General features: G+C 52.7%; 1 protein-coding gene across 3 annotated transcripts in view; it reads left to right on the top strand.

Annotated features, from left to right (window-relative positions):
* SLCO2B1 (solute carrier organic anion transporter family member 2B1) overlaps positions 1–26,940 on the top strand; it is a 56,543-nt gene that overhangs the window by 17,081 nt on the left and 12,522 nt on the right. For 2 of the 3 annotated variants that reach the window (XM_065678961.1, XM_065678962.1), the window contains exons 3-8: positions 5,262–5,399; positions 5,491–5,653; positions 7,158–7,385; positions 8,797–8,895; positions 10,893–11,023; positions 20,630–20,738. In XM_065678961.1, the coding sequence (XP_065535033.1) occupies positions 5,262–5,399; positions 5,491–5,653; positions 7,158–7,385; positions 8,797–8,895; positions 10,893–11,023; positions 20,630–20,738 (868 nt within the window). Of the gene's footprint in view, positions 1–5,261; positions 5,400–5,490; positions 5,658–7,157; positions 7,386–8,796; positions 8,896–10,892; positions 11,024–20,629; positions 20,739–26,940 lie in introns of those variants that run through there. The other variant, XM_065678963.1, reaches the window with a different exon arrangement.

Raw genomic sequence — 26,940 nt, 5'->3', positions numbered from 1 at the left:
GGTACCAAGCACCCTCTGCCCCTGCTCTAGTTGCTGCTTTGGGAGTGATCTCAACACGGAGCCTGAGCAGGCTCCTGTAACGACACCTCCCAGCTGTTTATTAAAGTAAGCCCTTAATGAACCTCTCCCTTCCTTCCTCCTCAGCTACGCCAGTGCCTGTCTGGATTGTCTGGGTTGGTTTAGTTCAACTGATGTAGCAGAGAGGTGTTAGGAGCACGGCTGAGCCGCTCGTGGGAAGGAGCTTGGCTTGGGCTTGCTCCTGGCTTTCTGTGGGCGCATCCTGCTGTCAGGATCCAGGTCTTGGGAAAGGGTTGGTGTCTGCACCCCCAGGTCACCTTCAGACCCTCTCCTGGGGTAACCCATCAGATCCAGGCTGGCTGAGCTCAAGAGTCCAAGTCCAGGCACGGATGGACCCCAGCCTCAAGTCCTTGGGTGAAGTCACCACATGGTACAGAAAGGTGACGCAGGGGATCTGCCTGCCCTGTGACAGGGACTGTGTCCCAGATCCAGCTGGGAAAGGCATAGGGTGGCATCTGAGACTGTGTGGTCAGCCCTAGACCAAATACCATGGTTCAAATACCGTGGTCCAAATGCTATGGTAGGTCCCATAGGAGCCCTGTGATAGATGCACCGCTGGGGCTCGACCACCCATCGCCGTCATCCCATCGCAATGGGGCACACCGGGAATCACACACTAGCAATTAGCAGCTCTCTGTGTCTCATCATGAAAGTATTTCCCAGCCTAAAACTGCCCCGTGGTGAGCGTGGCTGTCCACAATGACTCCCTGAGGAGCAAGAAGGAGACTTACAGGGCTTCAACTGCAAGACCTTCCATTTTGCTGCGTTAGGAAAGTAAATCACCACCATGGGGAAATGGGAAACACACAGACTCCGGGAGATCCTGCAAAAGAGCAGGGTTTTCCTATGTGATTTCCAGAACCAGTTGGCTTGGAATCCCTGTGGAAGCTGGAGAACAATGGTCATCGCATTCCTCTTCGTTTCTTCCTTCTCAACCATTTCCATCTTGATTTTGACTTTTAATGTTCCCTCGCTTTCTCTGCGGTTCTGTGCCTGAACCCCTTTGTGCAGCATCTACAGCCCTCGATGGGGGCATCGAGGTTGCTTATAAACCTCTTGGCCTTTGCTCTTTCCACGCGCGCAGTGCAAAGTGTTAAATGTTGGCTCCTCTCCTGCTGGGGTTTTAGCACTCATTGTATGAAAGGCAAACGCTGAAGGGAAGAGATGGAAGTGTTTAATTAGAGCCTGCTATCAATGGCTTGATCTCCAGCAGCTCTGCTGAGCAGCCCCTGGGTATTTCCTTCCCTTCCTTTCATCCTGCTCTTGGATGCCTTTGCGGCTCTTTCATCATCCCTGCGGCCTCCGTGGGACTTGGTGCATGCCTGAGGGCTCCTGCGGGGCTGTTTTTAACCACCCCACCAGCTCCTGGTGTTACCCAGGACTCCTGCTCTTCACCTCAGTTTCCTCAAGCTGCTTCAGTCTGCTCAGGATGCCCCAGCACCAATGATGTCCTCATACCCTTGCATTGACCCTGGCGTTTGCTCATCCCTGTTGCTCATTCCCCAGGACCTGTGGTGTGGATGGCATCTCCAAGCCCAAGCAGACTGCAGGGACACAGGTGGTGGTGCTCTGTGGGCTGCAGAAAGTGCAGGATCCTCCTTCCAGTGCAGGGTTTTGGTCTGCATGAGCAGAGCTGCAGGCAGGAGCTTGCTGGGAGGAAACCAAAACCCTCTGGCCAGGAGCATCGTGGTGTGGTCGCAGTTCTGGGCTCCTTAGAGCAGCTTCCAGTACTTAAAGGGGACCTACAGGAAACCCGGAGAGGGGCTTTGGACAAGGGCTTGTAGGGCCAGGCCAAGGGGAATGGCTTGAACCTGCCCGAGGGGAGACTGAGATGAGCTCTCAGGCAGAAGCTGGAACTGGATGAGCTTTAAGGTCTCTTCCAACCTGAACCATTCTATGATTCTGTGATCTGAAGAGCAGGACCATTCCTAGCAAGCGTTTGGGGTGAAACCACCCTATTTTGAAGGCTCAGTGAGTTTGGTAGGATGGGTGCAGCCTGTTCCCTTCTCACTGACCTTGGTATCAGAGAATGGACCCTGGCCTGTTTCATTTACAAGTATAGACTCATCCTTTGGGACTTAGCCAAAACTAAGCTTGCATTAGAGTGGAGGGGACCTGAATCAGTGCTCTTGGTGTCACACTTCTCTTCCAAGCCTGCCTTAGGTTTGTGAGCGGACAGGATCCACAGCCTGTGCTTTGAGAGGGTGGGCAGGGATGCTCTAGGTTGGGAGGTTTGTTTCCTGGGAGCTGATAAGCCCATATAATGTGGTTTTAATGTGTTGCCTTCATTCACAACAACCCTGCTGTTTGCTGCTTCCCCCTCCTCGTGCTGGGAGCAGGAAGGAGCAGTTTCTGCTGACAGGAAAGGTTCAGATGAAAGCAGGCTTCCTTAGCCCTGCTGAGAGCCCCTGGGGCAGAAGTTCACTGTGGTTGTGCATGTCCGTATGACCTCTGGCAACTTGGAGATGCCTGTGGCTCTGAGGCAGAGCTGAGCTTATGCCCTGCAGCAGTTGGTCCTCAGGGAGAGCTCTGTTGACTGGGGTCACGCTGGTGTCAGTGATGGTGTCTTCTTCCAGGCGTGAAAAGCATCTTTCCTGCCCATGCAGGTCGAGAGCCAGATGTCCTGAGCAGACACGGGGATGTAAACAAGTGGCTCTGTGCTGCAGGACAAGCCCAGCATCGCGGGGGCAGCCAGAGCACATGGATCCCTCCAGCAGATCTGGAGTCCATGAGTCTGCTCCTTCCTTTCCTGGCAGAGCCGCAGCGGTGCTGTGATCTGATGGCAAACAGCAAACGGCTCCTGGAGCCAGAACTGGGGTCCTTTGCCCGGTGCTGACACCAAGCCACTGCGAGTCCTTTGCAGGGATTTAGTGCTTTCAAGTGCCAATATAGGGGAGAATAAAACACCAGATTCCCATTCCCAACCCATTTTGACCTCCTGAGCTGAAGAGGATGGGGGGGCAGTGGTGGGCAGCTGATGTAAACCATCATGCCATGAAGGTCCTGGATATCCACTGGGCTGTGTGCTATGAATGCCTGGGTAAAATATGAATCTAGCTTCGGAATTTCCATCTGAACTCGTGTACTCAGGAAGCAGTGGCTGGGAATAACCAGCGTGTCCCGCAGGAATGCAGGAGTTTTGGCAAAGCTGGCTCTGGGAAAGCTTCCCTTTGGCTGGGTGACATTGTCCTAGTCCAAACATAGGTTGTGACATGAGCCTGGAAGGGGGAAGGTCCTGGCTGGCATCCTGCATTGCATCCTGCCAACGCATCACTTGTGGTGGTGGTACCCGTCCTCCCGTGCGCCAGCTCTCAGGGAGCCAAGGGAGCTTCACCATCCTCTTTGTGCTGTAAACTGTCCCTCTGCTTACAGAGCGCTCCAGTTTGGCAGTGACCACGCTCCAGCCCTGGATGGGAATGAGACCCAGCAGAAATCCAGGCCAGGCTGAGCAGCTCCTCTGGGTGAAAGTGCTCCCTGGTGGGAGCTGGCTGCAGAGCACACAAAGCCAGAGCAATGCCCTGCCCTGGCCAGGGACTGCGAACGGGTCTGCCAGAAGCCGTGCCTGTGGATCTGGGGCTGTATCCAAGGGCAGCAGCTCTGCAAGGACCCAGGATGCCCAGTGCAGTGAAAGGGCTGCACCCCAGAGCGTGAGCAGCAGCTCAGGGAGGGGATCCTGCCCCTCTGCTGCGTGAAGGGGAGACCTGAGAGCAGCTCCAGTGCCTAAAGGGGCTGCAGGGAACCTGGAGAGGGGCTTGGGACAAGGGCCTGTAGGGCCAGGCCAAGGGGAATGGCTTGAACCTGCCCGAGGGGAGACTGAGCTGAGCTCTTAGGCAGAAGCTCTTCCCTGGGAGGGTGCTGAGGCGCTGGCACAGGGTGCCCAGAGAAGCTGTGGCTGCCCCATCCCTGGCAGTGCTCAAGGCCAGGTTGGACACAGGGGCTTGGAGCAAGCTGCTCCAGTGGAAGGGGTCCCTGCCCATGGCAGGGGTTGGAGCTGGAGGAGCTTTAAGGTCCCTTCCACCCAAAGCACCCTGTGATTCCATGGTTCTATGAGCCATCCATTTCCTTAGGGTGTGTGACTATTTGCAATGCTTACTTTGTCTTAACTCACTTTGGAACTGCAAGGATGCCTGTGAGTGAGCCATGTAGCAGCAGGAGAGGAGATGGTTTGCCAGCTCCTTCCCTTTGCTAGTACTTTGCAGGGCTGTGGGTGAAGGGGACGTGGTCTCCATCCCTATCAGGGCAGTTCATTTGGCACTTGCCAAATGCTTTTGTGTGAGGAAGATGGATGCTGCTCTTGGTAATGGTGGGGCAGCTGGAGCCATGTGTTTTCCTGGGCAGCTGAGCACATCCCAAACCCTGCAGGAGATGAGGTCAGATGTTTTTCTGGGTGGTGACGGTCTTTGACATGATTTCCTCCTAGAAATAGAAAAGAACCATCACGTTTTCCCAAGGGAGATGGGCCCTTGGGATCCGGAGCTTCACAAGAAGGAAAGGAAACCAGAAAGTCCGAATTATCCTCCCTGCGCTTCTCTCCAAAGGAGCTGTTTGCTGCTGTGCCTGGAAGGGCTCGCTCCCATCCCAGGCGAGCTGCTGCCAGCACTGGGAATGGCTGTTTGCCTCGGGCTGGACAGGAGCAGGAGCGTTGTGCAATGTCCCAGTTCCACTGCTGGATCTCGGGGTCGGAGCCAACACAAACTTGCGGCAGCCCAAGTGAAGCGATCTGTTTGTCAAAGCCACTTCCAGCTGAAGAAACAGCAGCCTCCTCGCAAACACCGACCCTACGGACATTGCTGGCAGAGGGCTGTTTAGTGGCCACGACCCTTTAGATTGGATCTAAGGAGGAAGTTCTTTCCTGTGAGGGTGCTGAGGCACTGGAATGGGTTGCCCAGGGAGGCTGTGAGTGCTCCATCCCTGGCAGTGCTCAAGGCCAGGTTGGACGGAGTCTTGGGTGCCATGGTTTAGTGTGAGGTGTCCATGCCCATGGCAGGAGGGTTGGAACTGGATGATCTTGAGGTCCTTTCCAACCCAAACCATTCCATGATTCTATGACCATTAATGGTGGGCAATTCAAAGGCTCATGGGCAAAGGTTTATGCCCAATGATCATGCCTTTGTGTAGGACTGCACTGTGTTGTGTTGCAGCTCACAGTAACCGTGCTGGATGCACTCTTCTTGTCTTGGCAGTTCTTCGTCTTCTGCCATGGGTTCCTGCAGCTCTCCCAGCTCCTGGTCTCTGGATATCTGAAGAGCTCCATCTCCACCATCGAGAGACGCTACGGCCTCTCCAGCCAGACCTCGGGGCTGCTCGCGTCCTTCAATGAGGTGAAAACCAGCTTGCTTCTCCTGGCGAATGCTCTCCCCATGCTCCTGTTGCTCCCCGGTGAGACCTCGTGGTCTGTGTGTCCTGCTGCAGGTTGGGAACACGCTGCTCATCGTCTTCATCAGTTACTTCGGGAGCCGGGTGCACAGACCTCGCTTCATCGGCTGCGGTGCCATCCTCGTCTCCCTGGCTGGGTTCCTCATGTCTCTGCCCCACTTCATAACGGGACCCTACAAGTATGACCAGTCCGTTGCCAGTAGGTACTCTAGGAACTTATGCCTTTGGGGACAGTAAAAATGAGACCTTTACTGGAGGGGTTGGGAGCTGCAAGCTGTAGGTTTGTCCTTGAGGAATTTGAACTGTCTGGGATTGACATCATCTCAGTCCTAAGAGGCAATGGATGGTGGAAAGCAGAGCCAGGGGTAGCTGGAACCATGGGAAAAGGCATGAAAAGAATCAAAGCATGGGCTGTTCCTCTGATTCTCCTTGTCTTCTGCACATCCACACAGCAGGCAAACCGCAGGTACTGGGAAGGTCTTCTCCAGCCATTGGGGCTCTCGTCTTCCGTGTGTTGAACCAAGTTGTCCTCATGCACATGAATTGCTCCCTTATTGTCCTAACGTAGACAAGATGAAGTCTCATGATCTCTGTCACCTTTATGGGGGGAAACAAGAGGTGTGGGACGGAGCTTGTCTCAACCCGATGGGGCAGCTTTGGGGGTGAAGCAGTGCTGTCTGCCATGGGTGAGTGTTGGATTCACACCTAACTTCTGCCCGTGGAGCATCTCACCTGGCACCCCCGGTCTAACTGAGCTGTCTGTGGGTTCAGCCTGTAACAGGGGAGATTCAGGTTGGATATAAGGAAGCAATTCTTTACTACAAGGGTGCTGAGGCGCTGGCACAGGGTGCCCAGAGAAGCTGTGGCTGCCCCATCCCTGGCAGTGCTCAAGGCCAGGTTGGACACAGGGGCTTGGAGCAAGCTGCTCCAGTGGAAGGGGTCCCTGCCCGGGGCAGGGGTTGGAGCTGGAGGAGCTCTAAGCTCCCTTCATCCCAAACCATTCCATGATTCTATGAATGCTTTCAGGCTCTAGACCCCACCAGAGAATCAGCCTCCTGTGAGAAACGTGCAGCTGTAAATCACTCATGGAGGAACAGGTCATGGATTTGGGATTTCCCCCCTCAAAGAAGGTGATGGAATGAGAAAGGAAAGAAACCAGCTTCTCCCTGTCTCATCAGACAGAGCTCAGCTGCAGCCACCAAAGCCTTAATGGGTGACTTAATGGGTGAATAAACCATGGCTGCAGACAGGGGTCAGGAGCTAAGTGCAGTTTGGAAACCGTCAGCCGTGCTTTGCAGTAGTGTTGGTGCAGGTGCTATGTGAGCGCTCAGGGCTGCGTGTAAATGCACTATAACCATGGCAATCCTGCTGTAAACACCACAGCCCTTCCCCCAGGGGTTTGAGGAAGATGAAGGTGCTGGGATCGGCACTTTCACTTTGACATCCCTTTCTGAGGAAAACGAGTTCTCATTTCCATCCCTGGCAGTGCTCGAGGCCAGGTTGGACACAGGGGCTTGGAGCAAGCTGCTCCAGTGGAAGGGGTCCCTGCCTGTGGCAGGGGTTGGAGCTGGAGGAGCTTTAAGCTCCCTTCATCCCAACCCATTCCATGATTCCATATTTCTATATCTATGTGCTTGCTGCTATCCCAGGGATGCTCTTCTGTTAGACAGAGCTCCTTAGTCCTGCTTCCCTTCTCATCACAGGCATGTTCAGCAACACCACTGACCTGTGCCAGCCCGGGGTCCTGGGCTCCCAGGGGAACACCAGTGATGCCGGCTGCACCCCCCATGCTGCCAGGGAGAACCACGAGGTTCTCCTCGTCATGTTCATCGCCCAGGCGCTGCTGGGCATCGGTGGTGTCCCCATCCAGCCCTTTGGGATCTCCTACATCGACGACTTTGCCAGTGAGAGGAACTCCCCGCTCTATCTGGGTAAGGCTGGGGCTGCTGTGGGCTGGCAGGATGAGAGCCGGGCTGGTCCAGCCTGGAGAAGAGAAGGCTCCTGAAGGGGAGACCTGAGAGCAGCTCCAGTGCCTGAAGGGGCTGCAGGAAAGCTGGAGAGGGGCTTGGGACAAGGGCCTGTAGGGACAGGCCAAGGGGAATGGCTTTAACCTGCCCGAGGGGAGACTGAGCTGAGCTCTTAGGCAGAAGCTGTTCCCTGTGAGGGTGCTGAGGCGCTGGCACAGGGTGCCCAGAGAAGCTGTGGCTGCCCCATCCCTGGCAGTGCTCAAGGCCAGGTTGGACACAGGGGCTTGGAGCAAGCTGCTCCAGTGGAAGGGGTCCCTGCCCGGGGCAGGGGTTGGAGCTGGAGGAGCTTTAAGCTCCCTTCCAACCCATTCCATGCTTCTATGATGAAGAGGGCAAATCAGAATTAGGTTGATAATTAGGTGCTAATTGGTGTTAATGGGAGCAGGGGTTGCTGTATCCCTTCTGCTATACGCAGTGCTAGAAGGTTCCTGCAGAAACAGTTCATCTACTTCAAGCTTGTACAAGCTGCAGAGACCAGGAGTACTGGAAAACATGGCTTAGGGCACATGATGGAGTGATAAGATGGAGAGGAACATCAGAACCGTGTCTTCCTCCTGAAAGGCTTCAGCACAGAGAAGAGGAATAATCTGATCTCTGTTGTTCACAGCAGCTATGGGGTTAAGATGCAGCAATGAAGACTTTGGTCAGATATGGGGAAAATCGTAGGAAGCTAAATAGTCAGGATCAAACACCTCGGAAGTGGGCAAGTATCCTTCAGCAGAGGGGGTGCTGGAGAATTGCTTGGTGTCTAAAAGGGATGGCTCAAGGGTGCTGGGATGAGCTGGGATGGTCTTTGCAGGTCTTTCTAGCCCTTTTCTAGCTGAATTAGATAACAGGGGTGGCTGAAAACCAGGTTATTACCATCAGGAAACTGGCAGTACTACATTAGATTTTGATTTGGTACATGCTCCAAACCTCTGAACCATATTTGAAAGGCTCATCTGTTACAAGTGGGATCTTGTATGCATTTGGGTTTTTTATCAGTATTTCATATGGGAGAGTTTGCTGATAACTTCTATCTCCTTAACCTTGTAAAAATCATTGCATTTCCTGCATTTCTTATGCCAAGGGGCACATCTTGTTCCTGGGTGTATTTCAGTCTTTCTAGGAAGCTGAAGAAAAGGGGAAGGAAGGGTCTGAGTTTTGCAAAACCCTTCCTGTGAAGGGAACATGGAAAACACGGGGCTGTTGCCCTTTGAATGGTGTGAGGTAGGAAAGCTGCCAGGGGAACAGCTGTGCTGGAGGGGGATGTGGTGGACCGTGGTCCAGCCCTATCCTGCCTCAATATTCCCTCTCTGCTCTCATCCCTCTGCAGGCATCTTGTTCTCTGTGACTGTCATCGGGCCAGGGGTGGCCTTCATGCTGGGCTCTGCCATGCTGCGCTTCTACGTGGACATTGACAAAGTCACTGGAGGTGAGCGAATGTGTCCTTGGAGACCCAGCAGCATCCTTCACACTGCATCATGTACTGAGCCAGCCCCTGCCTGGTCACCCTGACCCATCCACGGGTGCAACCAGGGTGTCTAAAGGAAGCTGGAGGGGGGCTTTGGACAAGGGCCTGTAGGGACAGGACAAGGGGAATGGCTTGAACCTGCCCGAGGGGAGATTGGGTGCTGGGTATGGAGCTGGATGAACAGTGCGTGTTGATAGTACAGATGCATTTAGGAGCTTTGTCTCCTTTTCAGGGCCTCTGGTTCACTCCTGCTCACTGCCTTCACCGGTCGTTTTTTGCCCTGGACTTTGTCACCATATACATTTGCGATGTTTGCAGCACAAAAGCACACTCTAGTCTTGAGCTGCCTCCTCCTATGAGGGTTATTGCTGCAGCTATCCATCCTTTTCAGTGGGTGAACTATGGAGAGGTGTCTGGAGTCTTGTCTCACCTGCCTCACCTGATGAAGCAATGGGATGAGGGTTTGCTGGTCGCCTGCACACCCTGATGCTCAGTTCTTCTAAACCATCTTCTGCAGATGGACCTTGAGTGAGAAATGTGCCCGAGTAGCCAGAACTGGAGAACACCCACTTTTAGGGCTATCTTCAGCCTAAAGATGTTTTCACCCCATTGGGACAAGCCAGTGAGCTGCGGCTGCTTCATGCTAAACCTAACTTAACTCCCTAATCTAACTTAACTATGAAAAACACAACCTGGTGTTTATTCAGGAGGAGATTTAAAACCCCACTTTGCTGGAAGCATCGTGCAGGGAGGAGATGATCCCGTTTCTTTGGCCTATCACTTGCTCCTGCCATAGATGGGAGATGGGATGCGGCCGCATCCGCTGTGCCGAATCCAGTGAAGTGGTTTCAGTTTCAATTGCACCCCTCCCAGTGAGGACAGCTCACTTGTGTTAAACGAAGAGGCTTCTGGGAGCACTCATTTCCTGGGGTTGCTCGTGCTTAGTGCCTAACCACAGGTATCCCCTTTTCATGTACAAATAGATCTTGGTGCACACTCGCCCTGTTGTGAAACTGCATCCTGGCTCCTGCGTGTTCTGTGTTATTAATGCCAAGTACCTTCCCCACAGAACATGTTATTTTTGGCAGTGTCCTGAGGACGACAGGAGAGGAAGATGGGATGAACTGGGGGAAGACAGGGAAGAGGAAGGGATATAATCCATATTCCAGCTTTTTTAAAGAAGGGGTTCTGTTGGTTGAACTGCAAACCAGGCCCTGGCTGATGGACCAGACTGGTGAGAATAGCTCCATGGTCCAAGTCCTGCCGTGAATGGGGTTCTTGTGTGGGTAGCCAGACTGTAAAGAAACCTAAACCAGTGCTCTTGGATGCTGAAAGTGAACTGTAGTTAACTCCATTTTCATCCTAATAAAGGATTTTTCTGAAGGGAAGTCAAAGGGGAAAAAAAGGGAAAGGAAAGGGAAAGAGAAAGGAAAGGAAAGGGAAAGGAAAAAAAAAAGGGAAAGGAAAGGGAAAGAGAAAGGAAAGAAAAGGGAAAGGAAAAGAAAGGGAAAGGAAAGAAAAGGGAAAGGAAAAGAAAGGGAAAGGAAAGGGAAAGAGAAAGGAAAGGGAAAGGAAGTCTTATTGGCAGATATTATGACCTAATCCACTTGAGTGTTTCCAAGCTTTGTCACACCATGTTTATCCCTTATCTGAAAAGGCTGTGATGGGGATGCTTTCCTTTGCCTTTCCAGCTCGAGGACATCCCTGTCCCAGCTGTCTCCATCCAAAGGGCTCAGTGGGTTTTTAGACACTAAAAATGGTGATAAAGAAGAATGAAGTGTCGTTTAGCACCATGGGTTGACTTGGGTGCAAAGGCTGCTCAGCCCCCAAAAGTGATGCTCCCCAGTTTGGGAGCCATTGCTTTGGAGCTGGATGACGTTTGGGACACCCATCACCATCTCTTCGGGATCCCTCCATTCACCTTCGATTTAATACCCATATCTCTATCTGCGTTGCAGGCAAAGTCCAGCTCACGAACAAGGACCCGCGGTGGGTCGGAGCCTGGTGGTTGGGTTTCCTGGTGGCAGCCAGTCTCGTGGCCCTGTCTGCGGTGCCTTATTTCTTCTTCCCACGGGAAATGCCAAAAGAGGTAGGAGAAGGGCTGCAGATTCCCCTTTTTGTATTGCACGCACAAGTACCTTGTGTATTCACGTGCGTGTTCGTCCATCACCATCACCTGCTGCATCTGGGGCAAACACGACTGTGGATGTGGTTGTGATGTTCATAGCTGCATCCCAAAGTCAGTTGTGAGCTGTGATTTGGTCTCATCTCTCATGTCAGAGGCCCTCGTGTGCTGGGCTCAGTGAAACCCAGCGTGGTGCAAGTAGCTTAATGGACGTGATGATTTCCTTGCTGGGCACTGGAGTAGTGCCTGCGTGTTGATCCCTCTGCATAGGCAGGACGGGGCTTGGAGCAAGCTGCTCTAGTGGAAGGTGTCTGTGCCCATGGCAGGGGATTGGGACTGGATGAGCTTTAAGGTCCCTTCAACCCAATCCCATAGAATTCCATGATTCTATGAGCAGTCCTTAGGGTGTGTGACCATTTCCCTGAGATCTCTTCTCTGGCCAAAAGGATTTTAGATGTTTTCCATCCCCTAAACACCCTGGCTCTGTAAAGCCCTCAGTGATAACTGACAGGGAAAAACCTTTAACAGCCTGAGTATATCACTTCAAGCCGACGTCTGTCTGCCTGCAGCTTCACAGAATCACAGAATCCCAGGGGATGCTTGCCCCTGGCTCTTGCTGGGACAGTCCTTTACTCCATGTTTACTACCAGCGTTTTTACTTCTCTGGAGCCTTCCTGAGGGCTTCAGTGCTCACCCCAAGCTGCAGAACTGCTCAGGAGGTTCCCAAGTGCTTCACTGCCTGCGGGTCCCGGCGTGTCATGAGGGGTAATCCAAACCCAAGTGCTCTTTAAGAGGAGGCATCACGCTACGGTTTGGAATGTTACAGAAGCTGCTTGGACGCGCTTAGTAGGTGAAATTGCACTCAATTGATACTCCAGCCTGTGTAATTGCCTTTCACATGCGTTTTACCTTGGGGCAGGGTTGAAACTTGCTCGTCTAAACAAGCCCATGAACTGTCCGGTGCAGAATAATTCTTCATTTCTGCTTCTGCTGCTTGAATTTCTGCAGGGATGAGTGATGCTTACGGAGATTTGGGTTTCATGTGCCTGGGAGAATGTGACTGCTTGTACCAGTTACAGTTCTGGGGGTGTTGTAATCTACTCCTGGGTTATGAATCATGGAGTCATATAGAATAGTTTGGGCTGGAAAGGACCTCAAGATCATCCAGTTCCAACCCCCTGCCATGGGCAGGGACACCTCACACTAAACCATGGCACCCAAGGCTCTGTCCAACCTGGCCTTGAGCACTGCCAGGGATGGAGCACTCACAGCTTCCTTAGGCAACCCATTCCAGTGCCTCAGCACCCTCACAGGAAAGAATTTCCTCCTTAGATCCAATCTAAACTTGCCCTGTTTCAGTCTGAACCCATCACCCCTTGTCCTGTCACTGCAGTCCCTGATGAAGAGCCCCTCCCCAGGATCCTTGCAGCCCCCTTCAGACACTGGGAGCTGCTCTGAGGTCTCCACGCAGCTTCTCTGCTCCAGGCTCAACAGCCCCAATGTCCTCAGCCTGGTCCCATACAGGAGCTGCTCCAGCCCCTGAGCATCCCCGTGGCCTCCTCTGGACTTGCTCCAACAGCTCCGTGTCCTTTTTATGTTGAGGACACCAGAACTGCACACAGTGCTCCAAGGAATGCTGTGAGGTTTGCAAAGGTGCTGTGGTCCTGCAAGGGAATGGGCTGTAAAAACTGAGTTTAGAGGATAAGGGTGATCCTGCTTTGTCCTCGTGAATCTTGGTTCGCTTTGAAGTCATTTGCAGATGATCCATATTAGCAGAACGTGTTTGATGTACAAGGGTGGCACAGCGCATCTCAGGAGAAAGGTCCTTTATTAGGGCTGGTGGCAATGTTCCTTTCATAAACGGCTCTTGAGGGAAAAAAATGCGCTTTGAGCCGAAACAACTGCACTTTGATTTTGTGCAAGTGCTGCTCTCTGATCAGTCTGAGAGACTGTGAAGAGCTTCAGGGAAGGACTGGTTGGCTGTTGGTTTATAAAGGCAGCAGGAAGGGTTGTGAGTGACTATAGGGAGTGCTCCTGCATGGCTGGGCCCCCATTTACCCCTTTGTAGCCTGGGCCGGCTTCAATTTCTCCCCATTTTAGCATTTCCACCAGAAAACTGTTGGAAACTGCTTCTAGTGAAAAATCATAATGGGAAAATAATGGAAGTGATGGCAAAATTTGAACCCCTTGAAGGATGGGGGATGCCAGGACCAGCCGAGCCAGTTCATGACCATCCCATGGGGTTAGCAGTGCTGGAGCAGCAGTAAAGGGCTCTGCTTAAGACAGTAAAACAACCCAAAAAGCCTCATGTACAAACGTTGCCGGATGCTGTTCTGTGTAAAGCATCTGTCTGCTGCAGGAGCACTCGGAGCATCGTAGGTGATGCATCATCGTGGGTAATTTTCCATAGGTATTGCTGAGTGAAAACCAGAAATCATTTTCTCTTCCTTGCCCTTGGGGTAAATCAGTGTTTGCTAAGGGTAGGAGCGTGACTGCTCCTGCATGGTGAAGGGGGCAGCCCCCTTTCCTCTCCAGTGAGCTGGAGGCGGCAGCATCTCAAAGGCCACTGAATCACTGCACCTACCCCTGAGCTTCTTGCAGCCAGGGTTCACCTCCAAACGAGCATGAACCAGGGATATATGACAAAGCCCTGCAGAGGGGATGGGTGGAGCTGTTAAGACATGCAATGGAGAATGGAAATGTGCGTCTCCAGGTGTAAAACTCAGCTCTGGTAAAGCTTTGACCCCAGTTTTCATAGACCCATAGAATCCCAGAGTGCTTTGGGATGAAGGGAGCTTAAAGCTCCTCCAGCTCCAACCCCTGCCCCGGGCAGGGACCCCTTCCACTGGAGCAGCTTGCTCCAAGCCCCTGTGTCCAACCTGGCCTTGAGCACTGCCAGGGATGGGGCAGCCACAGCTTCTCTGGGCACCCTGTGCCAGCGCCTCAGCACCCTCACAGGGAAGAGCTTCTGCCTAAGAGCTCAGCTCAGGCTCCCCTCGGGCAGGTTCAAGCCATTCCCCTTGGCCTGGCCCTACAGGCCCTTGTCCCAAGCCCCTCTCCAGGCTCCCTGCAGCCCCTTTAGGCCCTGGAGCTGCTCTCAGGTCTCCCCTTCAGGAGCCTTCTCTTGTCCAGGCTGCCCCAGCCCAGCTCTCTCAGCCTGGCTCCAGAGCAGAGCTGCTCCAGCCCTTAGAGCATCCCCATGGCCCTTCCTCTGCCCCTGCTGGAACAGACACCCTTTCCCCGTGGGTCCCTGGTACCACAGTAGCTCCTGCTGCAGCTTTCAGGTTTCACCCGGGTATCTTCTCACCACACAGAGCAAAGCTGTTGTTTCTTCTTGTGCTCGGCTCTGGTTTGGGATGGAGAGGGGTGGATGTGGCATTGCGACAAGGAAGAGCGTGATCCCTGAGGTGTCTCTGCCGCACGAAGCCCCATCCCCTGCCACGCAGCAGAGGGGAAGGGAGGGATGGGGTCAGCACAGGGTTTTACAGACCAGCAGATCAGCAAGAACGGACACTGTGATAACCTTAGGGTCAACCCTGTCTAAATACAGCTGCAGCTTCAAAGACAATCAGCATTTCCTTTGCTGCCTTTGCTTTCAGGGCTTCTTCCTGTCTAAAGCAGGAATAAAGCAACCAGCAGCCACGAGCTGCAAGTACTTGAAGCATCGACTGGGTTTTCCCACTGTGTTTGTAAAGCCCCAGCGCAGCATCTTACCCACACCAAGTACCTATAGGCACATCAGCCATAACACCACATAGGAAAAACACAGGTCTGCTCTGCCCAGAGAAGGAGCCGAGCTGATTCTGCACCACCAGCCATAGGGTTCATTTTTGGAGACCAAAGGGTCAAGCTGTCTTTGTGCCTCTTGCTGTCTGCAGACCCCTGCATGTCTCGGTAGGTGATGAGCCTGCCTGGGAGTAACGTGTCCACATCGAGCTGTGGATGCATCCCACTGCCGCAGAGTCCACCAGATGAGATCCCAGTGGTGCAGACAGGCCCATGGCTCAGTCCTCCCCCCTGCCAAAGGGATTATTCCTCTTCTCTGACCCTCATCCTACCTTCCTTTGTCCTTCTTTCTCCTGTCTTTACATACCTTATCTGAGCCCTTGGTGGTAAATCCATACCAAACACCATCCCCCTCAATGGACACGGTCCAGCAAGCACTAACAGCGCATCCCCCTGCCTCTTTCGAGGCTTATTTGCCTCCTCCCATCAGCCAAGAGAGATCTCAATTACTTATTCTACGACCGCATTTCAGCTTCTCTTTTATTTGATAGCCTCTTCCTTTGAAGTTCCTGGGATGATTTGTGCACTCAGGGTTAGCATCAATGATCACCGGAGTTCTCTCTTTTGATCTTCCTTTTCGCAAATCAATCACTCCAGACACAGAGCGTTTTTATTCCTCTGCTTTGGTACTTGTCAGTGAGCTCCTAGCACCAAAGCATCCCAAATAAGCCCATTAAGGGATGAGCACAGCAAAGCTGTAAAGTTGTCATAGAATCATGGAATGGTTGGGTTGGAATAGACCTTAAAGCTCTTCCGGTTCCATCATGATCAGAGGCAGGGGATGGTAGGATAAGGCTGTTACTGGACAAACTACTTCCAGTCAAAACCATTATTTCCCAATAATTCCAGTTTAATCCTGCCTCCATGAACCTGAACTCTTTCCTTGGGATTGTGCCCTGGATTATGGGGAACTACAGCATTTGAGCACTTTCCAGACGCTGAGTAGCCAAAGCTTAGCTCATTCTTTACAATCTGGTGATGTTGTGTCCCAACCCAGGCAGTTGTATTCTGACTGCTAAAGACTTTCCCTGTAGGAAAGGCTTTTTCTTGGGCACTGTGTCTGTTGCAGGCTCATTGCCTGTTGTATTGCAGCAGGTAAAGCACCTCTCCAGTTGCTGCATCTCTACAGGTGATGGGAAAAGGGTTGGAAAGGGGAAAGGTGATCTCAGGAGCACCTCAAACAAAAGCGGGAGCGTTGCCCTTGCTCAGCATTTCTCCTGTACAAGATCTGTCTTTTCCACCCCATTGTCTCCCAGCTCAGGTTTCGTTCTGTGACGTTCCACAGTCACACAGGACCAAACATCTCCCCAGCCCGTGCAAAGGGGGTGAGTGAGAGCCGCTTGCTCTTTGCCCTGACAAAGCCTCTCCTGTAATGTCAGCACTTGTCATCTGCAAACAGATGCCTCGTGAGAAAGCTGGGATGGGATTTATGGGAAGCAGGTCTACATGTCCTGGTCCTGTTCAGGCCCCAGTGCTGTCACGCAACCCTCTCTGGGTATCAGTGCATCCATCAGCGCTTCCCTCTTAAGCCACACTGGAAGAGATGTTCGGACATCACCATTCCTGATGGAGGTGGTCTTGCTTGGCGACAGGCAACTCCTGTCCCCCCAGTCCCAAAGCAGAAGGTTTCTGATGAGGAGAAGCTCCTGCAGGTACAATGCAGCCAGGACCCCTCCTGCCCTGCCCTGAGGATGCCCCATGGATGCTGCTCTTGGCTACACACAGGATTGCACCAGCGTGTCCGAGCCTGCAGGGAGCCTCCTGCCCTTCACCGGGCTCGCTGGGGACTTCCCATCCCCTTCCCAACCCACAGAGGGTGTTCCAGGGTGCAAACAGCTCCGTCTGGGGTTGTTCTGGGTCCTGGCACGGTGCGAAGGTGCTGGAGCAGTGATCTGAGCCTTCAGTGCAGGCAGCGACATTGCGCAGTGGTGCTGGGGGAGTACAAAAGAACATCTCTGGTGTCTGCGCGGGGACGGATTGCAGCATTTACCCAAAGCCTCCCCTGTTTGCTCAGCAGTGACCTGGTGTGCTTCCAGTGATGCTGACATGAGAGATGATGGGGAACTCCCCTCGATGCCTGCTCCGGTTGGGGTTAGCTGTTAGTAGGGAAAGGTTAAACAGAGGGGACAAGGGAATCTGAGGCTTAGCTGGAAACTTCTTCCCCTGGGATGCTCTGAGGGTGCCTCATTAAACCTCCTCAAGGCAAAGGCGGCCTGGGTATATACAGAGCATTACGTAGGGACTAACGGGGGGACGAGGGCAGGGTGTGGAGGTGCTGTTGGCAGGGATGGGACGATCTCTATGTTTAGATTTTATAGGGAGCTTTATAGATGGGCACAACCAGTGCCTGAATACAACCATCCCGTCACACGTGAGCAAGGTGCCTGTGGGCTGGCTGTTGAGTGCTCTAGGAAGCCGGGTCCCCGGTGGGACCCACGCTTGCTGCAAGAGGCACAGGGATGTGTTGTGGGGAGCGTGACCTTGTCAGGAGGAAACGGGTTCCTTCGCAAGCCAAGGGCTTTTGCTTTTTGTTTGCTTCAGATGAAAATAGCTCCTCCCTGACCTTGTTTGGCACCGAGCTGGAAGCGCCAGGGGATGCGCAGCCACAGGGAAGCGCTCCAGAAGCCTCACATTGAGCAAGGAAAACCTCTCAGCCACAGAGCACGGCTTTTATCCCCTTCTCCAGGGCTGTGTTTGAATAGAACCGGGCTGCAGCACCTCTGGCTGCCCTTCTCGCAGGTGCAGTGGCAGGAGGGGGAGAGCAGGAGCCTGGCTCGCGGGGAAGATGCTTTTCCTGCAAAGCAAGTCCTGGTCTCAACCCTGCTCATACCTCGTTTATTCATGTCCATGCAGGGAAGCAAGGTACATGCCTTTAATCCTGGAGATGAGAAGGATCTGGGGAGACCTGAGAGCAGCTCCAGTGCCTAAAGGGGCTGCAGGGAACCTGGAGAGGGGCTTGGGACAAGGGCCTGTAGGGCCAGGCCAAGGGGAATGGCTTGAACCTGCCCAAGGGGAGACTGAGCTGAGCTCTTAGGCAGAAGCTCTTCCCTGTGAGGGTGCTGAGGCGCTGGCACAGGGTGCCCAGAGAAGCTGTGGCTGCCCCATCCCTGGCAGTGCTCAAGGCCAGGTTGGACACAGGGGCTTGGAGCAAGCTGCTCCAGTGGAAGGGGTCCCTGCCCGGGGCAGGGGTGGGAGCTGGAGGAGCTTTAAGGTCCCTTTCAACACAAACCATTCTGTGATGCTATGGAAGACAAACTCCAGCTTCCTTTCACTTTACATTTAGGTTGCAAACTCTCCTCTCTGCTCCAAAACTGCAGAGTTTTCCAGAAATACATCCAAGCTGTTCACTGTGGCTTTCTCAGCTTCCAGCTCTTTGTCCTTCAGGGAGGAAACACTCTTTTGGGCACTCTCTGCTCATCCAGAAAACCACAAAAAGCCCCAAATCCCTGAAATTCCCCACTCTGGAATGCCTCTATGTGAGCATGACCCCTGCAAGTGGGATGTTCCTGTGCACATCTGGCTTAGCACCCACTCGAGGAGCAGCTGCTGTCTGCACATGGAGCCAAGCCCTCAAGGAGGAGGAGAACTCCTCTCCCCAAGCTGGCTTGGGCCCCTGATATATTTACTTGCTGTCTGAAAGGATCGGGAAATGCATTCCTCTGGGATAAAGCAGGGACATTCACATGCTGGGAAACAAGATGCAGAGGGAGCGGGGGGAATCCTGACTCCTCACTACGGGCAGGGAGGAGAAGGATGCTGGGTCTACCATCAGAGATGCTCAAGCCTTGCTGGTGATGCCGTGCTCCTGCCACAGAGGACTTCAGCATTACTCAGAGCAGGCAATTGGGCAAGCTGGGGTTGGAAGGGGCAATAAGATGGGCTGGTTGCTTAGCACTGCCCCGACTGCAACAGCACCATGCCAAAGAAAACTGGACAAATGTGGGAAGCACCTTACAACATGGCCCCACGCTTGGATTTTTCAGGATGATTCCCTAAAGGATGGGTGCGTGTCCATCAGTGAATGGGCTCCTATGGCACCTCATGTTTTTTGTAAAGGGATTTTGTCTATAGCCATCACTTCTAGCCTCGTGTGGGGATGGTGAAGGCTTTTGAGGAAGGAGGATGGAGCTGCTCCATGCTTTCCATTAGGAAGAGCATCCCTAAGCTGAGCTCAGCCTGGGAAAAGCCGGAGAATCCCAGCCTGGTTTGGGTTCAAGGGAGCTTAAAGCTCATCCAGCTCCAACCCCTGCCACGGGCAGGGACCCCTTCCACTGGAGCAGCTTGCTCCAAGCCCCTGTGTCCAACCTGGCCTTGAGCACTGCCAGGGATGGGGCAGCCACAGCTTCTCTGGGCACCCTGTGCCAGCACCTCAGCACCCTCACAGGAGTCACATTTGAGAGGTTCATTAAACCCCAGTCTCCAGCAATGGAAGCCATGAAATGAGCGTTAGCACTTTCCCCTTGTAGAGGCTGCTCCGCAAGGGAAGGTGGGAGCTGCAGCACGGGATGTTTTGACTTCCTCGATGCTAAATAATCAGTCTTGTTCTCAGAGGAAAAGAGACCTTTTTAGCCCAAGAGCTGCCCAGTTCTCTCTGTGAATTAAGGACATCCAATTTCTGTTGAATGAACTCATTTGTCTGTCTCGGTAAACTGGTGCTGACTGTTACCGCAGCGCTGCTGCTGAGCCGATGTGGGATGCCAGAGGCTGAGCTGCTGCAGACAATGTGGATGTCAGAGACTGAGCTGCTGCCTCTGGCCTTGGGCTAAAAAACCACTGTGGTTTTTCATGAAAACCACACTTTTGAACACTTTCTGCTGTTGCATATGGATAATAGCACATCTATTGTCATTAACGCCCTCCATCCCAATGATTCCCTAGCAGCCTGCAGAGCAGGGGATGCGATAGCCAAGGGAGAAATCCTCTTCTCCCTTGGCTTGCTGCTTGCTGACAGGGGAATGATGCCCCAGGGTGTTGGACACTTGCCTTGGACGTGCAGTTATCTAATGAGGATGCAATGGATCTTGGGTGATTCAAGCCCTTCATCTTCCATCAGCATCTCTTTGCTTCTTAGCAGCAGCACCAGGTCCTGTGGGCACCCAGGTTAGTGACTCACAGAGCTCTAAACACTGGATGAGGCAAAATCAAGCAGAGATACATGGATCCATCAGACCTTCAGCAGCAAAGTGTTGCTCTTCTGCATAGAGAAGGATAAAGGGGAGAGAGCTGCAGGATCTGTTCTGTTCCATGGCCCAGTGTGAACAAAGGCACTCACACAGCGGCTTGTTATGGTGCATATGGAGATGTGGGGGAAATGCTCATCCTCCATCCAAACCCAGCATCCAAACCTTTGGTTGGGGGTCTAGGATCATTGCTCCCTCAGTTCCTGTGCTTCCTTCCCCCCTCCGCATAGGTAAACCAGACCCTCTGGGGAAGAAAAACATCTCCCGAAGGTAATCCAGCTTTCTGGATGCACAGACTTATACCCCTTGAGTTCCTATGTTCATGTGAGCTCAGGACATGTTGTGCTGTACCTGGGTAACGGCCTAGCTTGATATTTAGGAAGTGGGATTAATTACTGCAGGGAAGGTGGCTCTTATCCCTGTAACAGAGATGTATGCATGGATGCTCCCACCCCACAGGACATGGACAGTGCTGGCCAAGCCCAAAAGCATTGCAGACTCCATCTCCAGGATAGGCTGCTGGCTGGCATGACTGGGGAGAGATAGAGGGGGTTCAGTGGAAATGGCATGGTCAGCGCAGTGACAGCCTCTTGTGTGTCCCCAGGTGGCGAATGGGACGGAAAGTGACAGCAAGAAGAGCGAGGATGTGCTCAGCCAGCTCAGGTCGAAATCTGAACACGTGCAAAACCTCTCTCTAACCACGTTCATCAAACGTAAGTGTCTGCATCCCCGGCCTCCCCCTTGGATGGGTTCTCTCTGCTTGCACAAACACACGTCCTGGCAGTGGGCACTGCAGGGGCTTGCAATCGTGGGATGGTTGGGATGAAGGGAGCTTAAAGCTCCTCCAGTTCCAACCCCTGCCAGACCCCTTCCACTGGAGCAGCTTGCTCCAAGCCCCTGTGTCCAACCTGGCCTTGAGCACTGCCAGGGATGGGGCAGCCACAGCTTCTCTGGGCACCCTGGGCCAGCGCCTCAGCACCCTCACAGGGAAGAGCTTCTGCCTAAGAGCTCAGCTCAGTCTCCCCTCGGGCAGGTTCAAGCCATTCCCCTTGGCCTGGCCCTACAGGCCCTTGTCCCAAGCCCCTCTCCAGGTTCCCTGCAGCCCCTTTAGGCACTGGAGCTGCTCTAAGGTCTCTCAGCCTCTCCCCATAGCAGGGATATAATTAGATCTGCATGTCTCTCCCTGGTCTGCTCACAGCAGATGCTTTCCATCGCATCCACACTACTCCATTCCATCTCGTGCTGATCAAAGCATCTGGGGTTGGTAGCTTGCAGTGTTGTGTGGCTTTGTGGCTTGTCTAGGCTGCGGGAAATGGAACCCAAAACCTCATTAGAGCCCTAAATGAGGCAGGAAAAGGGTGCAAGGTGCAAGCCATGGGAAGGGAAAGAGCCCCATTTAGAGGGCTTTTGCAGTATGGGTCCATCCAGCCCATCTCTCAGGTCAGTGAGAATCAGACCCCCAGCATCACCCCCAGAAGCCTCCCCAGACTCCCTCTTCCGAGGCTGGTGACAGCACCCAAGCCAGGTTCCCTCCCTGTCCTTCCAAGGACAACCAGGGTCTGATGCGTGTTCGTCTGGGGTGGTTTTAACCCAGCGCAATGTCTTGCTTAGCACCGAGCGGGCTCTTTGTGCTGCAGGGATTCAGCTGGGCTTTAGCCTGCTCCGGGTTGTTTCTCTTGAAGGAAACACTCTGCACTTTGGCAATTACCGAAGGAAAGTGACCTTCTGAAGCCAACCCACGGCAGCTTCCTCCCTATCTCCTGAATATCATCCCTTTAATGTATTGCAAATTCGCTGTATTATTGAGGTCAGTGCAGGGCAGGCACGGCCAGAGCAGCGTGGGCAGGTTTGTATTCTGCTCCTTGCGCTGTTTGCTCGCTACCTTAATGCTAAATCAGAGGAGCAAGCTGAGGGTTTATCCCCCCACCGACCTTGTGGCACTGTCATTGAGAAACCCTGTGTGACGGGAGCAGATTTATCGCTTTCGGATGGGATTTTCACACCGATGCTGCTCTTTGCCTCTTTAAAATGAATGGAAATGAGCTTCTGGGTGAAGAGGGAAGGGAATGGGTTGTGTGGGGTGGAGCTGCAGCGTTGCTGTTGTCAGGGCTGTGGAGCTGTGCTAATAGAAATCCATTATTTCTGCGAATTCGCTCCCCAAAGCCCGGTCCTGACGAAAACGAAGTGTCTGGAGTTTTGTTCTCTTGCTGAAATCATAGACTCATGGAATGGTTTGGGGTGGAAAGGGCCTTAAGATCATCCAGTTCCAACCCCTGCCGTGGGGAGTGATGCATTACCCGGATCTCTAACACAAACCTCTTTTTAGAGCCAGAAAGGGAGTGGGAACTAGTGCGTGATGGTTCGATGGGGACAATTTGGGGGAAATCTCAGGACTTTAGTGCTAGCTCACCTGCAGGTCGCTGGAAAGAGGATTTTGCCTCCCATTTTGTGTCTGGTTTTGCTTATTCTGTTTCTTCATTTTTATTCTGTTTCTGTTCTCTTTGGATGCTGGTGAGGGGCTCTTCATCAGGGACTGGACAAGGGGTGATGGGTTCAAAATGACACAGGGGAAGTTCAGGTTGTGGATAAGGCAGAAGCTCTTCCCTGTGAGGGTGCTGGGAGACTGGGATGGGATGAATGGAGAAGGTTTGGCTGCCCCATCCCTGCCAGTGCCCAAGGCCAGGCTGGACACAGGGGCTTGGAGCAAGCTGCTCCAGTGGAAGGGGTCCCTGCCTGGGGCAGGGGTTGGAGCTGGAGGAGTTTTAAGCTCCCTTCATCCCAGCCCATTCCATCATTCTATGATTGTTTCTCCCACCAGGCATCCTTTCCTCTCTTCTTTTCTACACAATGGTTTATGAAAACAACATCTGGAGATTTTCCAGCCTGAGTCACCTTGGATTATTATACCTTCTGTTGTTTGAAAAGAAAGGCAGAATGAAACACACGTGATGGGGAAACGCTGTAGGACAGTCTGGTTTCTGTGCTGTGCTCATAGTGAGCCTTTCATACACCATGCCCCAGTGCAAAAGGATGACCCAGCTCCTGGAGGAGGATGGTCCCAGTTTTCAGTCTCAGCAGGCTGGAAGTGATGGGGTTGTGCTGTGGAATCTTTGAGAGGTACCTCCTTGCCTTGTCTGGTTGCATCTGGCATCTCTGCCTGCAGCATGGGAGGCAGAAGGACAGGAGATGGGCATTTAAGAGATGGGCTGTATCGGTCCATCAGCAGAAACGACACAAAACAGATTCCTATCGTATCTGACAGGAGAAATAGCAACCTGTGTATTAATTCAGCCTTGATGCTCACACTTTTTAACTGCTTGTAAAAAATATGTTAGTTTGATGGGCAAGGGGCTAAGCTTTGTGATGGAGAAGGCTGTTGGCAACACCTCATCTGCTTGCTGGTCCATCTGCATCTTGAGGGGAGCTTTAACAGATGGTCCCAGAGCTGCCCAGTGCTTTGGTGCTATCTTTGGAAGAGAGAGCCCCAGAACTGCCCAATGCTGATGGCTGTGGGTCCCCTGTATAGGATGGGATGAAGGAAACCCTTAGGATACCAGCAGGGATTGGATCAAACAGGGACTGCACAAGATCTCAGGTTTTTCCCTGGGATATTTCAGTCCTGTTATTCCCACATCCCGTGTAAGACAGAGTCCTCCCTCTGAGCCTCCCATGAGGGATGGCTGCAAACTCAGCCTGGACCAGGATGACTTCACCTGGGAGAAAGGCAGCATCTCCCATTGGGAAGCATCCCTTTGCCTGTCAGCTGGGGGGAATATGGGTGTCAAAGCACTTGAGGATGCTCCTTGAGCAGCATAAGGCTGAAAAGCACCTTTAAGGGTTCATCATTCTCTTGAGGGCTTGGCAGAGGCAAGCCTTAAGTTACTGAACTGACCTGGAGCAGAAAGATGTTCAGCAATGCTGTTTAGTCACTTAGTTCAGCTTAAATGATGCAAAATGAAGCATGATTACGGAGAAGGAAATGCATCTTGTCATTTGTTCTGTTGCTTCATTGCACATGGAAAAGAACTGAGAGCAAAAGGGAATATTTGCCATTTGCTTTATTGGGAATGAACTGCGGATGGGTTACAGCCCGTTCCATGAGGTGCTTCGTGGTCTCCCTTTCTCTGGAAGCCTCTGGGCTTTCAATCTTCCTGGGGCAAGGTGTGACGAGCAGGGAGCAGTTTGCACAGCCCTGGGAAGTCTGCCTCAAGGACAGGAAGAGTTCTTCCCTCCCCAGGCAGCAATAACAGGATGGAGCCGTGCACAGGCTCAATCCTCAGGCAAAGCACTGGGGACGGATCCAAACAATGAGGTCAGTTACCCGAGGAGGGAGCAGCATCCACTCGCCGGAGTTAGTCAGAAGTAGGAAAGTCAAAGCACCGTTGGGACTACTTTTGGCTCCCGCACAGATGCTCCGGGTGACATTGGGTTGCACCCCGCTCTTTGTACTCACCAAGTGCTCCTTTTGCAGGCATTGGACCTGCTCGCAGTAATCAAAAAGGTAGGATTTAGCCTCAAGTAATTTCCATTGCTAATTTCTGCTGAAAGCACCTTGGGAGGATGTGCAGCTTCTGTTGCACGTACTGGGAATTAAGCCATTAAAGGTGAACTTCAAAGCAATTAAAACACTGGGCTTGTGACTTGTTTGGGGGTTTTTATCTCTGGTGCCTAAAGATGGTTTCAAGGATATTCTTGTGTTAGGATTTCAAAGCTTCCCTTTGCTTTTAGTATCTGCCCTGCTCCTTCTCTGGAGCTGTAAGGCTGAATTAGTAACTAGATGGTGGTTGCAGAGGATGGTTTCTCACCATGAAGTGGGGAGCCTGCTCGCTGTTGTAGCTTTATAGCTCCCATCTGGGATGGCAGAGGGGGTGTAGTGTGCTTGAAAAGGCCAAAGCACCCTATGGAAAAGGAATTGCTTTGGTGTAAGATTCCCATTGCCTCCCACAAAAGGCTGGATTAGTTCTTGGGAGATCTTTCAGCAAGCAAGTTGAGGTTTCGCGTTTGTAATACATCTGAAGTATTGAGAAAACTAAGCAGGTATATGATGCAAAAAGCAGAAGTGGTAAATGCTCCATCCCTGGCAGTGTTCAAGGCCAGGTTGGACACGGGGGCTTGGAGCTAGCTGCTCTGGTGGAAGGGGTCCCTGCCCGTGGCAGGGTTGGAGCTGGATGATCTTAAGGTCTTTTCCAACCCAAACCATCCTATGATTCTATAGCTAAGGGTGAAACCACCTCCCTCTTTGGGGTTCACATTGATCTATCCCAGAGATATCATTGCATAGCTGAGTGCTAGCCTCCCACCTCCCCAACATATCAGTATTTCAGGGCCCTTGAACACGCCTTGAATGCTTGGACCGTCTTTTGTGCTCTGCTTTTGTTGCTCCCCAATGTCTTTAGCTGCTTGCCTAACCCTGAGAGCAGAGTGCTGAGCTGGAGAGGCAAAACTTCCATGAACAAAAGCTTTGCCTTTGAATAGAGGACATCCATGGATGGACCTTTGCTCTTCACGTAAGAGGTGAAGACCACTGCCTGCTCTAGTGGAAGGTGTTCCTGCCCATGGCAGGGTTTGGAACTGGATGAGCTTTAAGGTCCCTTTAACCCAAACCGTTCCATGATCCTATAACCTTTTAGGACAGCTTAAACAAATACACAGCTTGGGACAGCTCCCAGACAAGCAGCCGCAATCTCCCAGCGGCTCCGTACTGGAGCAGATATGAAGATTGTCCCAATTGTTTGTGAGCTGCAAAGAATTAACACCATTAATTTGTGGCCGGCCACTGCATTAATCCTCCCTGGAAAGTCCTTATCTCTGCCTCAGCATATTGCCTTTCATCTGGGAAACTCATCATGTGTTTGTCTGGAAGTTGCCCTTATGCGCGCCCTTTGCTTGCGCGCCGCGAAGCCGGATACGGAGCACGGGAGAAGGAGATGGTTCAGGGGGAGCAGAAAGCGGGTTTGGGATGTGCCCGAAGCAGAAATCACTCCAGGAGGGAGACCTGCAGCTTCCCAGCTGCTGGGTGTCAGCATCGGGCATCCCAAATCCCATGGCACTGGGGGGGAGCTGTCTTTGCTGGGCAGGATGAAGATGTCTTTCCTCAAGCACTAAGGCTTTAGCCACAGGGGAATTCACTGGAGCAGTTCTTGCCTATCCAAATACATCCCCAAATACATATTTTTTAATGATGGAAACAGAAAAGACGTTGAAATTCCAACCGCAGCAAACAAATGAATTAACTTTTAACGACTTCCCAGCTCCTTTGGTACTTGTTTTAGCAGAAGCACTGCCAGGAAGCTCCAGGGAAATGAACCGAGGCTCTGTTCGCTCAGGGCATGCGTGTTTGTAATGACCCCTATAATCATTCGGTGCCACAGTGCTCAACCCATGGGTGGGGGGGGGAAGACAAGCAGGTTTCCATGTTGCTCTCAGCCATCCTGCTACAGTCCAGCCTTGGAAGGCCACAGATATAAACACTGTTCATAGAGGTTCAGCTGAGGCTGAGAGAGTACCATAAAGTCACTTGAATTTCTCCAAAGGCATCATAAGAACCTGGCAGCTCTGAAGAAGAGCTTAGCAGGAGGCACTGCTGCAGAATCATAGAACCCCAGCCTGGCTTGGGTTGAAGGGAGCTTAAAGCTCCTCCAGCTCCAACCCCTGCCGTGGGCAGGGACCCCTTCCACTGGAGCAGCTTGCTCCAAGCTCATTCTTATCCCTACAGGCCCTTGTCCCAAGCCCCTCTCCAGGTTCCCTGCAGCCCCTTTAGGCACTGGAGCTGCTCTCAGGTCTCCCCTTCAGGAGCCTTCTCTTGTCCAGGCTGCCCCAGCCCAGCTCTCTCAGCCTGGCTCCAGAGCAGAGCTGCTCCAGCCCTCGCAGCAGCTCCGTGGCCTCCTCTGGATGCTCTCCAGGAGGTTGGCAATG

The sequence above is a fragment of the Lathamus discolor genome, chromosome 4 (assembly GCF_037157495.1).
Source record: "Lathamus discolor isolate bLatDis1 chromosome 4, bLatDis1.hap1, whole genome shotgun sequence".
NCBI classification, from domain to species: Eukaryota; Metazoa; Chordata; class Aves; order Psittaciformes; family Psittacidae; genus Lathamus; species Lathamus discolor.
Note: the sequence above shows the minus strand (reverse complement) of the source record. Positions and strands in the feature narration are given on the sequence as shown.